The sequence below is a fragment of the Ascaphus truei genome, chromosome 16, assembly GCF_040206685.1.
Source record: "Ascaphus truei isolate aAscTru1 chromosome 16, aAscTru1.hap1, whole genome shotgun sequence".
NCBI lineage: Eukaryota > Metazoa > Chordata > Amphibia > Anura > Ascaphidae > Ascaphus > Ascaphus truei.
Window position 1 is genome coordinate 1,442,839 of NC_134498.1, and position 13,525 is coordinate 1,456,363.

A 13,525-nucleotide genomic window follows, 5' to 3' on the forward strand; every position below is an offset into this window, starting at 1 on the left:
GAATTCCCAGTCAATATTAATCAATGACTAAATTATTTTACTATTTTACACAATTTAGAATGAATATGTTAAAATAAATGTTTAAAAAGCATCATATTTATCAAGGAAAATGAGTCCTATTTAAAGCAATTTAAAATGAATCTGGCACAATTCAACACCCACCATTGCAATATTTTAATTGAACTTGGTTGGCTATCCCTTGAATCCAGACGCAACATACATTTTTCTTGTTTTAGCTTCAATTATGTACAGTACTTTGTGATCAAGTTACCCAATTATCTGAGCAGACTTCTCACCCCTACTGTACACTGGGCCGCCGACAGTGGGGGAGAGCCGGGACAAGTTTTCCACGCCCGGTAGCTGCGGGGGGCCCGGCCGGCCGGTGCTGGAAATTAGACCCGGTCGGCTGGTGCTGGAAGTTGGCCCCTGCCAGAGGTCGGGCCCAACTTCTGTGTCCGGCTGCTGGGCCTCTGGTTGCCGGCTCTTCCCAGCTACAAACCTCCCTCACTCCCCCACGCTGAGTCTCATCATATGCTGGTGCGTGCCGGAAGCTGGGCCCAGTTACCAACGTGCACCGGCATATGAGAAGGCCCAGCGAGGGAGGCCCACATCATTATGGGAGAAAGGCAGGCCCATAGCAGCTGGGGAGAGCCGGGGCCTGGTGGCCTGAGATCATCCCCAACGTCTGTATGTATCTTGGGGGGGGGGGGGGAGAGGGGTAAGTATGTTAATGATTTATTTTGAAGAGCAGGTCAAAAGGATAAGACTTACCTGTCTATACTGAGAGCACAAAGGCTCAGGACTGTAATGCCCACCGATGCCTTTTGTATAAATGGAACCAACTTGCATACTTGAACTCCGAATGGCCAGTCTTCAGCCAGTAGCTGCAGAGAAACAGAGGCAAAACATATATTACAAGACACACAGAAATGGTTCACACCTAATAGATGGTATTGATATTTCAGTTAGAACGGTATCATTTAATTGTTACTTGAGAACGAAAATTGTCTTGGGTCTGAGGTTTAAAAAAACAAAAAGCATTTACTGTAGGTTGAACATGATGGACATGTGTCTTTTTTCAACCTCATTTACTAGGTAACTATGTAACATCACACAAAAGAAGTGAAACTCTAGCCAAGTCTCATGTTACCATGTGACTAACATTTAATAATAATTAAAAATGTTTATTGCGATCAGATTTTTAAAGCAGGCATTCACTTTACCTGCCAAAAAAAAAACAACTTTAAGCAAAACAGATACAATAAATAAGATACATATACAACAGAAGTATTTGGCTACAAAGAAACATTAACATTTAAAAAAGAAAAATAAGTATGTTTGTTTTTAAAGACATCAATTACTTAGATTTAACCCATTTAGTATGTCACCACCCCTAATTTACTCTGCTCATAATTGGGACTGACCCCTAAAAGCAGCAGTCCAACCTGCATTAAAAAAAAAATGTTCCCCTTTAATATGTGAATCAATACAATTTACACAATGATAAGTAATTAGCTTATCATTAGCCGATCGAAGATTCGGCTTGGGGGTTCACTAAATTGCTGTCCGTTCAGCAGAAGAGGACCAAAGATGCAAAGTCCTGTGGGGAAGATCATGTGACCAGAAAGTCACTAGATACAATTGGTGCACTGCTAGAGAGAGAGAGAGAGAGCAGCGCTTAAAAAGGGGTGTGCCAGAGCCTGTTTCTGAAGAGGGAGGGGATGTGACTTTGTAAATGGTTGTTATAGAAATAAAAAAATGCTTGTTAAATTAGAATATATTCAAAATGTCATTCAGAGTTGTTGTTTTTTTTAAAAAGTACAAGTATTTTCTCATAGTACAGAACAGATGTATTAAAAAAAACACACATATAGAATATTGGTTGGTCTGCAGCTTTTAGGGTGAACTAATTCCTAGCACAAATTGCACCAAAGGCAGTGATATGATTAAGAGGTTACAGCCTATATTTACTAACTGCTATGCTATGCACCTGCCACAACTGGAAGGTTTCTTCTGAAAGAAACCAGTTAAATTATTTTTTGACACTTCATAAAGATAATGGGATATATTTACTAGTCAGTCTTCTGCCAGAATTCCCCTTCCAGGGCTGGAAATCACATAGCAACCTATTCAGTGGTTTCTGATGTCTTTCAGAATCAGAAGTTGTCTTATGGTAGAAGATTGCCGGCCGGGCCCGGAACACTTGTCCCGGCTCTCCCCCACTGTCGGCGGCCCAGTGTACAGTAGGGGTGAGAAATCTGCTAATATAATTGGGTAACTTGATCACAAAGTACATATTTGAAGCTAAAACAGGAACAATGTACATTATGTTGCATCTGGACTCAAGGGATAGCTAACCTAGTCCAATTAAAATATTGCAATGGTGGGTGTTGAATTGTGCCAGGTTCATTTTAAATTGCTTTAAATAGGACTCATTTTCCTTGATAAATATGATGCAGTTTAAACATTTATTTGAACAAATTCATTCTAAATTGTGTAAAATAGTAAAAAAATTTAGTCATTGATTAATATTGACTGGGATGAACAGGATGCCATAGGTAAAATTGTTACTTTCATTGTGTTTTAATCTAACTAAAGAAGCCTATTACACTGATCAGTTGTTAATATCTGTTTTTTTTTTATCTACTACGGTATGTGGGACTGCCATTTTAAGCAAACTCCGAACTCCATATACTAAATTTAGACGACAGATATTTATCCTATATTTGTACTAACAGTATTTTACAGAGGAAGGCAAACAAAAAACCCCAGTGAAATACCATCCAATTATATCTCATAAGGGAAAAAATAAATTCCTTCCTGACTCCAAATATTGACAATCAGATTTCTCCCTCGGTCAACATCCTTCCCATGTAACTCTGTTATTGAGTATAATCTGGCATCTAGTTCCATATACAAAAGCTTTCTCTTTTCTTACGCAATCTCCTCTTTGATGCCCTGGGAGTATAGGATAAATTGCTAATTCCAATAATATTGTCATGTTTAAATGAGCCATTGATATAGTTGAGTGACCAGCAGTTAGCAGTTAAAATTCCCACTAAAAAGAAACATACTTTAGTTGTAAAGACACTAAAGACATGGAATCTTGGCTTTAACAATTATCACATTTATTTAAAGAAGTCAATTACATGGGAAAGATATTCTTAATTAGTGTGAATTAAGTCAAGTTTACATTTAGCAAACAGTACTTATTCAGAACTTATTAAAGTAACTTATATACCATGTTACCATATTTGAATTGCATTTTTGGGACAACTAAACATACTTGACCACTGAAGTAAAGAATGACAAGATTGAATGCATTCAGACAAACCTTATAAATATTGATGGGAATGGCAATTAGGATGTAGAATAGGTCACCCAGAGCGAGGCTGGCGATCAGAACATTGGGTCCATTTCTCATGCATTTATTCTTATATATGATTCTCAGTAGTGTGCAATTCCCTACAATTCCCACAATGAAGATGACACAAGACAAAATGGTGGTGACATATTTGAAGGCATGTCTAATTTGTGCACGTGACACACAGGGAGGACTTGGTGGTGGAGGTGGCATATTTCCAACATCGCCATTTGATAAGTTGGCAGCTTCAGCATTTTGTTTAGTATCCAGTTGTATAAGATGGTAAGCTTGGTCTTGGATATGTGTCTGTGATGGATCTTCAAAACTCTGTGGTGTTTGAGAATTCTGGCAACAGACACTGAGAAACAGGCATGTCATCCAAAAAATAAATAATGTACACTGAGCCATTATGTCCTTGTTTGATTACAGGTTTGAAACAAAGGTGATCTCCAGATTTATATTGCACCTTTCTCAAATAAATGAATTTACCCTGTGGAAAAAAAAAACAGAAATATGCGTAAGAATATTTCTAGCCATCTAAAACTACACAATGACAGATTTTCATGATTGCAATATTGGCAACTGTATGATGATGATGCAATAATGGGAACTATAAATGACTGAGAAATCCATTTTTAAGATGCACTAGAAGTGCAGAAGAAACACATTTATGGACAGCATTTCCTGGATTGAACCAGCACAACATTCGCTTGGTACGTATAGGATATGTGTATTGGCAGTATTTTCCTAATCCACTAAAGGTACACGAGTAAAGAGTCGACCAGGCAGGAACTATAAGGGGAAACACAAACCAGGAGATCACAGAATCTCCCAAAAGAACCCTATTAATTGCACTACAGGGCTGCTAAAGTAAAGGGGGTTAAATACTCTGTGACAGTGTGAATAAACGTCACCAGCCATATACCTGACAAACTTATGTTTAGGTTTGCAGTGCAGCAGTGACGAGGTTAAGTTTCAGTTGAGTTGAGCAAAGGACTTACAAACAATGTTTTACAAAAGCATATGACTTACACAATAAAAATCAAACACAATATACACAGCAAAATATAAATTACTGTTATGCATGTTTCTAGCCATATTACAGACACCAGGACCTTATTTTATTATGACCCTAAAAGGGGGGAGATGATGCACCATAACTAGATGATGTATTAATATTAATCACCTTGAATAGGTGTTTCGAAACGCGTAGGAAGGTTTGTGGTCATCCAGGGACACCGTAGCTGTACACACTAGGCGGTGACGTCAGCGGAGGAGACGTTTGGAAATCATTTTGCTGGTATTGAGACCACGAGGACATCAAGAATTCTCCCCGCATCTAACGAACGGACGTCCGGCACCCCCCCAGCAAGCGGCTATCCCTGGCAAAATACCCCGTACCACTGCACATGTCCTACTCAAGGACGGTGAGTAGGATTTCAGTTTTTACCATCGGCGGAGCAGCACGGCTTCATTCAGCACAAGCGCTTGGAAGCCATTATTTATTTATATAACAGGAGTTTACCTACTGTTTATTAATCCATTATACTTTTTACAGCAATTGTTTTAATCATTAAATGCTCTTTATACTTTAACATCCAAGTCTTATATTGTCCAAAGGGTAATACACTATTGTGGTGTTTTTTGCATTTCTCTTGTCTCCCTCTCTGAGGTATTCACCTAAGAAGAAAATATTGCACAAGACTCTGTTCCATCCACTATCCCTCAGCGCCACAAGAGGTTAATCCACACGCATCTTCTAATCTGGTTGGAAGATCCCAGATCAACCTCTCAGGCAGCTCAAGGACTACCTTCGTCATAGACTGTATCACAGGTTTTGTTCTTTTGTTTGCATTATCATTTTTGTATAACATTGTTTACACTAGCGCTCATTTACACTTATCATTTTACCCCCTAGTGACAAGGTTAAGTTTCAGTTGAGAGGGCAGCTTAATTAGTAATAAAACCAGTTAAAGGATGGTGACCAATCTCAGAGTGGATGCTGCATGTGGGACCAATCACAGCCGGGTGCTATGTGGGCCAACCTGGCTCATCAGACGGGTAGAAAGGCCTCCTGCTTGAACTGCATGATATCTCTTGAGTACAGAGGGACTGTGTTGCCGGAAAGAGACTCAGAAATATTGTCTTGAGCGCAGAAAGACTGTGCTTCCCGCAAGACACCAGGAACTAGCCCTCTATTTCAGGGTATAGCGGACCCTGGAACCCGCCAGAGGATGGCCACCCAACACAGACCCAGAGACTGACATAAAGGGCCCCCTTATTACAGGTACCTCTTTGGACTTTGGGGTTATAGATTGGAAAGAGGCATATTCTCCCAGCCCTGCAGAAAGGGACTGGGAAAGTGAGTAAGCCCGTACAAAAGGATAGGATGTTTATTTATTTGTGTGCTTCCTTAAAATGTATTGATTTAGTGATTTTTTTTTCAATATAATGCAGTCTCGGTCTTCATTGAACCCGGGGAACACATTCATATAGACAATGTTGCAATCTGGTTTTGCTTGAAATGCAAGGAAATATTTTAGAGACAATCAACAGGTTGAGAGGGCCACAGCATGTTTCCTCAGTAGCCTATGAAAAAGAAAAGAAGGCGCAAAACACCATAGTATATCATTTGTACAGCACCTTCTATTGATTGGGCACCACGGGAAAATAAATAATTACAGTATCTCCGCAATAGGGGAGTCCCGGGTGCTTTGAGTGTCGCTGTTCTAGAGAACCATCTGGTTCATATCAGATACATTTTTATTTTTATGTTGCTGCTTTAAGGGTGTAGTCCATTTAAGTTAGAGGAGGCTTTTCCTGTGATCTCTGTGTGGCTCAGTCACTACAATAATTTTTTGTTATATGTTTTAAAGTCTAAATTTGTTTTCATACTCATTGCTCAAACATCAGATTTGCAAAACTAGACAACCCCCCATACATTAAAATTCCCACAAACCTTATATTTCCTGATCTGGGTGCTATCACTACCATTTTGACTTTTATAATACAGATAAAGTATTGTTATAGTACATTGTTTCATTTTTTAAAGTCAGGAGTGTCCTATTTTCCCTGGAGCTTTTTTTCAAATAGTGAATTAAAGCTTTGATGATCTTTAGTAAGCAACAAGGCAAAAGATGTGAACAGGGTCAGGACAGGAGAACAATAGTAGCATTGATGGTCAGTAAGATGACAAGACATCTGCAAAATATGCCCTCAGTTACCCACATGATTCACCCACTTTTATATTAAATTAGTGAGCAATTAAACTGTAGTTTATCTTTTTGGGAACTATGAACATCATTGTTGGGGTACACTTTTGAATTATATTGATATATTTAATAGGCATTACATTCTGAGACAACTGGTAACTGGTAGAGAATACAATATGGTACAAGTCTGAGTACTTTCTTTATTAGGCTCCAGAAGATTTAGCTACAGTAAGAGCAATGTACTTTTAACCAAATTTTGATTATACAAGTATTCAAAGAGGCAGTCCTTCTTAAGACAAAGGTAACTAATAGTAGTGGTATGTTTAAAATACTGTATCAGCATAGAGTTGAGTGCTGGTATACAGTAAGTTATATCCTAAATAGAGTGTGTCAATCATAAAAGTATTGGGGCCACACTATAAGGAATCAGGTGTCACGTCCGCCATGACGTGACACACCCCTGTATCCCCGCCGTGGTGCCGCTCACCCGCCTCCGGCACACACGCAGCTAGTCGCCATCTTGCCGGGACGCACGCAACTTGTTCTTACAGAGCACACGTCTCCGGCTATAATTTATTAATTGCACTCTGCTTTTGGCCACGCCCCTGACATCCGCACTGTCCTCACTCCCGCCCCCCGGCACAGCTGTTCTCGAAAACCAAATACAACGCCGTCCAACCACAGAGTGCTCCACAGCACACCCCTGCTCTGCCCCCTGCCTCTATTGGACCACCTACCTTTATAACCCCAGTCCTTCCTATGGCTCACTGCTCTGCATAGTCTCTTTCCTATCAGTTGTGGATCCTGTGCCATGCTCTTGCTTTATATTCCCTTCAGGTTCTGACACAGCTTGGCTGACTACTCTCTCTGGCTCTCGACCCCAGCTTCCTCCTGACCACGTTGACCTCTAAGACTCTTGGACTCAGTTTTAGTACCACGACCTTCCGGACTTCTCCTATCCTCGACCCTCGGCTACGGAACTCATTATGGCACTCTTCTACCCAGGACCCGGCAAGTACATACTTTACTACAGCGTTCGCTATCTGGCCGGTTACGCTACTACCACATTTCGGACGTGCTCTCTATGCTGCGGGTGTGTGTTTCTGTACGTCCCACCTCAGTACAGGGGACGGGTCTGGTCTGCGGGCAGCACAAGCATAACATTATGCAGAGCCCAACAGACGCAGACCAGACTGAATTAAGCCAAATACTGATGGCCCTTATTCAGCAGAACCAAACCATGTCAAATCAAATAGCTGTCTTATCCCAACAGTTGACGCACCTTTCGCCAGGAACACCCTCCGCAACCGCCTGTCCCAGAAGGCGCTGCAGCACCAGAGCCCAAGTTTCCCGCTCCCAAGCATTATGCTGGCGACCCACAGGCTTGCCGAGGATTCCTAAACCAGTGCGAGATGGCCCCCAGTCAACACTCCACTGGACGCAAAAAGGTAGCCTATGTGTATGCACTGTTGACTGGGGATGCTTTGGCCTGGGCCTCCCCAATCTGGGAGCTACGTCCAGGATTGACTCAGGATTACCCCCGCTTTAGGCAGGAGTTCCAGCAAGTATTTGACACTCCCGCTCGCCCCGACACTGCGGCTTCTTCTCTTCTTCATATGTCACAGGGTCGCAGGTCCGTAGCCAAATATGCACTGGAGTTTCGTACCATAGCGGCGGAGATGCGCTGGAACCAGGAAGCACACGTTGCCGTCTCCTGGCAAGGACTGGCAGATCCTGTGAAGGATGAACTCGTCGTTGAACCCAGGCCTGGAGTATTGGAGGAACTAATCACACAAGCCATTCATGTGGATCAGCGTCTCCAGGAAAGACGCTCTAAACGTCAACGGCCACGGTTCATGACACTTGTCTCCCCTTTTCCTCGACCCCCTCCGGTTCCAAGACGTCTTCCGGTTCCATTGCCAGCTCTGGAACCTTCCGTACCAAGACAGAGTGGTACTCAACAGACCCGTACCACCATAAGGGACCATCGCCGGAACAAGGGTTTGTGTTATTATTGCGGATCCCCGAAACATCTGGTATGTTTCTGCTCTCTGTGTCTGGGAAATGAACATACCCAGTGAAGAATGGGGGCTCTACCTGGGTTCTATCTCTCCATGCCTCCTCCCCAAAGAAGAGCTCCCCAAGAAGCTCATGATTCCCATTTCACTAAAAGATCCCACCTTCCTTGTATCTACAGCTGCCTTCATCGATTGTGGGGTGGGCGGAAACTTCGTGGATAAAGACTTTGCCACCCGTAATAACATTGCGCTCACCAGTAAGAAGGTCCCTATCGGATGAGAAGGTATCGATGGCCGCCCCTTGCACCCCGCTTTCATTTCACTAGAGTTCCTTCCTCTCACCTTATCCTCTACGGACGCTCATACTGAGACCCTCACCTTCAACGTCATCCACTTCCCCGGAACCCAGGTCACCCTAGGCCTGCCTTGGCTGCAGCAGCACAATCCCCACATTGACTGGAGGTCTCGCACGCCGATTCAGTGGAGGTCGAGAGTGGACACACTTCCTACACCTGTTACCGTCCCCTCCACACTGCTCGCAGGAATTGAGGTCTCTTCTTCCACTAATTTCGCCTTGCCGGAGGTTTACTCTGATTTTTTGGACTTTTTTAGCAAGAAGCAGTCCGAAGTCCTACCCCCTCATAGACCTTACGACTGTCCGATTGATCTTGTTCCAGGCGCTACTCTTCCCAAATCTAAATCCTACCAGAGACCGAAGCTATGGATGAATATATTCAAGAAAACCTTAAGAGAGGGTTCATCCGCAACTCTTCCTCACCCGCCGGAGCCGGATTTTTCTTTAAGAAGAAAGATGGGACACTCAGGCCCCGGTAGTCAATGCAGGGTCTCAATCGTATCACGATCAAGAATCAGTACCCTCTTCCCCTCATCTCCGAACTGTTCGATAGGCTCCAAGGGGCTAAGTTATTCACCAAACTAGATCTCCGAGGGGCATACAATCTGATTCGCATCCGGGAGGACGACGAATGGAAGACCGCTTTCAACACTCGGAATGGCCACTACGAGTATCTAGTAATGCCTTTTGGCCTCTGTAATGCCCCAGGAGTGTTTCAGGCATTCATAAATTAAATATTTAGTGATATCCTCAATTATTTTGTTGTTATTTATGTTGACGACATCCTTATCTTCACTAAGAATCTACAAGACCATATTCTGCACACCAGGTTTGTTCTTTCTCGTCTTCGGGTCAATCACCTTTATGTTAAACTGGAAAAGTGCCTTTTTCATCAATCCTCCACCACCTTCTTACATCATCTCTGACAGGGGTTTCTCTATGGACCCCGAGAAGCTCAAAGCCGTACTAGACTGGCCTCAACCTAATTCTCTCAAAGCTATCCAACGGTTCCTGGTATTCTCTAATTATTACCGGAAATTTATCTGTGACTTTTCCACCACGATAGCTCCGATCACCGCCCTTACCAAGAAAGGGTTCGACCCCTCAGCATGGCCTCTCGAGGCAGTCTCTGCCTTTGAAATTTTAAAGCGAGCATTTGTCTCCGCTCCCATCCTCTGTCATCCAGACACCAGTCTGCCATTCATGTTGGAAGTTGATGCCTCGGATTGTGGGGCAGGTGCGGTGCTCTCTCAGAGGTGTTACCTACGAGACAAACTACACCCATGCCTTTTTTTCTCAAAAATGTTTTTGTCAGTGGAGAGGAACTATGACGTGGGCAATAGAGAACTGCTGGCTATCAAGTTGGCCTTACAGGAATGGAGGCATCTCCTGGAGGGATCTCGAGAGCCAGTATTGATCCTGACCGACCATAAAAATCTTCTTTACATTGAAAGTGCACATCACCTGGGGTCTCGCCAAGCTTGTTGGCCACTCTTTTTCTCATGGTTTAACTACACCCTATCCTACATCCCTGGTACTAAAAATGTGAAGGCTGACACCCTGTCCAGACAATTCTCCCGGGAGGAGAGGTCCGAAGAGTTCCAGAAACCATCTTACTATTCTGAAACACATAATCTCCGCTGCCTGATTCAACATCCTGTACAAGATCGTAGGGGCTCAAAGACATATCCTGAGAAGTCTAGAGGTACAGGAAGGAAGACTCTACGCTGCTCCTAAATTTCAATCCAAGATCTTGGAATGGGGTCACTCCTCTCGCTCAGCAGAGCATCCTGGTTTCAAGAGAACTCTAGATCTTATTCGTACACTTTCTGGTGGCCCAACATGGCAAGAATCATTCAAGAATTCCCTAGTACCTGTCCGATATGTGCGCAACGCAAGGCTCTTTGTCAAAAACCTTCAGGCTTGCTCATGTTCTGCAGCGCCCCTGGTCCCATATCTCTATGGATTTCATTGTAGAATTGCCAGCTTCCGGAGGTATGAACACTATTTTAGTAATAGTAAATCGGTTCTCTAAGCAGGCCCACTTCATCCCCATCAAGGGCCTCCCCACCTCCCCCACCCTGGCGGACATTTTTCCAGGGAGATCTTTCGTATCCACGGAATTCCCACGTCTCAGATCGTGGCTCGCAGTTTGTATCAAAGTTCTGGCGGGCATTCGCCAAAAGACTCAGCATTTCTTTATCATTGTCCTCGGGGAATGATACCACCACTCATACCACCCACAGACTAATGGCCAGACCGAGAGAGTCAACCAGACACTAGAACAGTACTTGCGCTGTTTTGTTTCAGAGACTCAGGGCAACTGGGTCAATTTACTGCCCTGGGCAGAATTTGCCATTAACTCTCTGGGGAACAAATCCACACGAGAGTCTCCGTTTTTTTATAAACTATGGATTCCACCCAGCTCGATTACCCATCTCCAATATCTCCACTGGAGTACCGGCAGCCGACAAACGGATCACGGACTCCAGAACTCCTGGACTAAGATCCAGTCTGCTCTTCTGAAAGCCGCAGAGAAATTTAAGTTCCAGGCGGACCGACATTGTCAAATTTCTCCTAGATACAAGCCAGGAGACAGAGTCTGGCTTTCGGCCAAGAATATCCGGCTGAAGACTCCCACCCTAAAATTGGTACCCAAATTCCTGGGACCCTTCATAATCCTAGAACAAATTAATCTGGTGGTTTTTCGCCTTCAGCTCCCCGCCGCTATGAAGATACCCAATGTCTTTCATGTGTCCCTGTTGAAACCTTTTGTGCAGAGTTCTCACTTCTCGGACTACACCCGTAAACCATATCCCGTTACGGTCCAAGGACATGCGGAATTCGAAATTCAATCGATAGTGGACTCGTCTCTTGAGGGGAAAGGTTCAGTTCCTTGTGCACTGGAAGGGCTACGGGCCAGAGGAACACTCCTGGCTATCTCGTGAGGACATCCACGCTCCGGTACTTTTTAATCGATTCCAGAAGAAGTTTCCACTGAAGCCTTGGGAGGATCGTCCTAAGGCCAATCCTCAAGGGGGGGGTACTGTAAGGATTCAGGGGTCACCTCCGCCACGATGTGACCCCCCCCTGCCTCCCGCTGGATCCGCAGCCGCATCTCCCCTTCGGCGGTATCCCCGCCGTGGTGCCGCTCACCTGCCTCCAGCACACATGCAGGCTGCCGCCATCTTGCCAGGACGCGCGCAACTTGTTCTTACAGAGCGCGCGTCTCCGGCTATAATTTATTCACTGCACTCTGCTTTTCGCCACACCCCCTGGCATCCGCACTGTCCTCACTCACACCCCCCGGCACAGCTGCTCTCGAAAACCAAATACAACGCCGTCCACCACAGAGTGCTCCACAGCACACCCCTGCTCTGCCCCCTGCCTCTGCTGGACCACCTACCTTTATAACCCCAGTCTTTCCTTTGGCTCATTGCTCTGCATAGTCTCTTTCCTATCAGTTGTGGATCCTGTGCCATGCTCTTGCTTAATATTCCCTTCAGGTTCTGACCCAGCTTGGCTGACTACTCTCTCTGGCTCTCGACCCCGGCTTCCTCCTGACCACGTTGACCTATAAGACCCTTGGACTCCACTTTAGTACCACGACCTTCCAGACCTCTCCTATCCTTGACACTCGGCTACGGAACTCACTACGGCACTCTTCTACCCCGGGCCCGGCTACTACAGCTTTCGCTATCTGGCTGACTATGCTACTACCATAGTTCAGACGCACTCTCTCTGCTGCGGGTGCGTGTTTCTGTACGTTCGACCTCAGTACAGGGGACGGGTCTGGTCTGCGGGCAGCACAAGCATAACACACACAAATCTAACTGATACATCATTGTTCTCTTTTGTAAATGCCTTAGCTACCAGGACCTGCAGTGCAATGAAAGGGTTAACTCCCAACGTTTTGGGGCCAGAATCTTTGCAGTTTTATAGTCATGGGTGTAGCACCCATGTAAGCAAAAAAGCATTGGGTTACGTCAGGAGAATCATGCTGCATGTTCAATTGCATAAGTGTGTCTGTAAGTGTACCATTGTTTGATAGTGAATTTGTGCAGTAGGGTTAAAGAGCATCAGATGCTGGAATTACAGTAGCATGGTAATCAACTATGGGGCTTATCCTAGAGGCACCTAAGTGACTGATTGGACTGTTTTCGGCTTTTGACAATACTGAGGAATTTCGTCAGAAAACAGCCCAATCAGCTGCTTCAGCGAACATAGAATAAGCACCTATAAATGGCAGAAGCCACTATTAAAAAGTGTGCTGACATTATATTTGCCCTGTCTGACTCACCTGATTTCTCTCCACCAGACCAATTTGCATAAACATAATACTGCCTAATTCTGAAAATTGCAATAGTTTAAAATCCAATGTATTTATGAACACCACATTTTTTTAATGATGTAAGGGTCTGACTGAAATACATGCATGTCAAATATATTTGTATTCATGTATAATTATAAATGTTTGGATGAACATAAAGTCGAAGGGAGTAATGTATCAAGGTAAATTTGGTGAAAACGTTAGGAAAAATGTGTAATTTTCATCTTGCGTCACTTTGCGTCAACG

The 13,525-nt window shown here is 44.1% G+C and overlaps 1 protein-coding gene across 2 annotated transcripts in view; it reads right to left on the reverse strand.

Moving 5' to 3' along the window:
• LOC142467253 (endothelin receptor type B-like) overlaps positions 1 to 13,525 on the reverse strand; it is a 55,025-nt gene that overhangs the window by 18,523 nt on the left and 22,977 nt on the right. For both annotated transcript variants that reach the window (XM_075572709.1, XM_075572710.1), the window contains exons 2-3: positions 3,335 to 3,854; positions 772 to 884 (exon numbers count right to left, since the gene is read on the reverse strand). In XM_075572709.1, coding sequence (XP_075428824.1) covers positions 772 to 884; positions 3,335 to 3,772 — 551 coding nt within the window. In that variant the 5' untranslated portion in view covers positions 3,773 to 3,854. The remainder of the gene's footprint in view (positions 1 to 771; positions 885 to 3,334; positions 3,855 to 13,525) is intronic.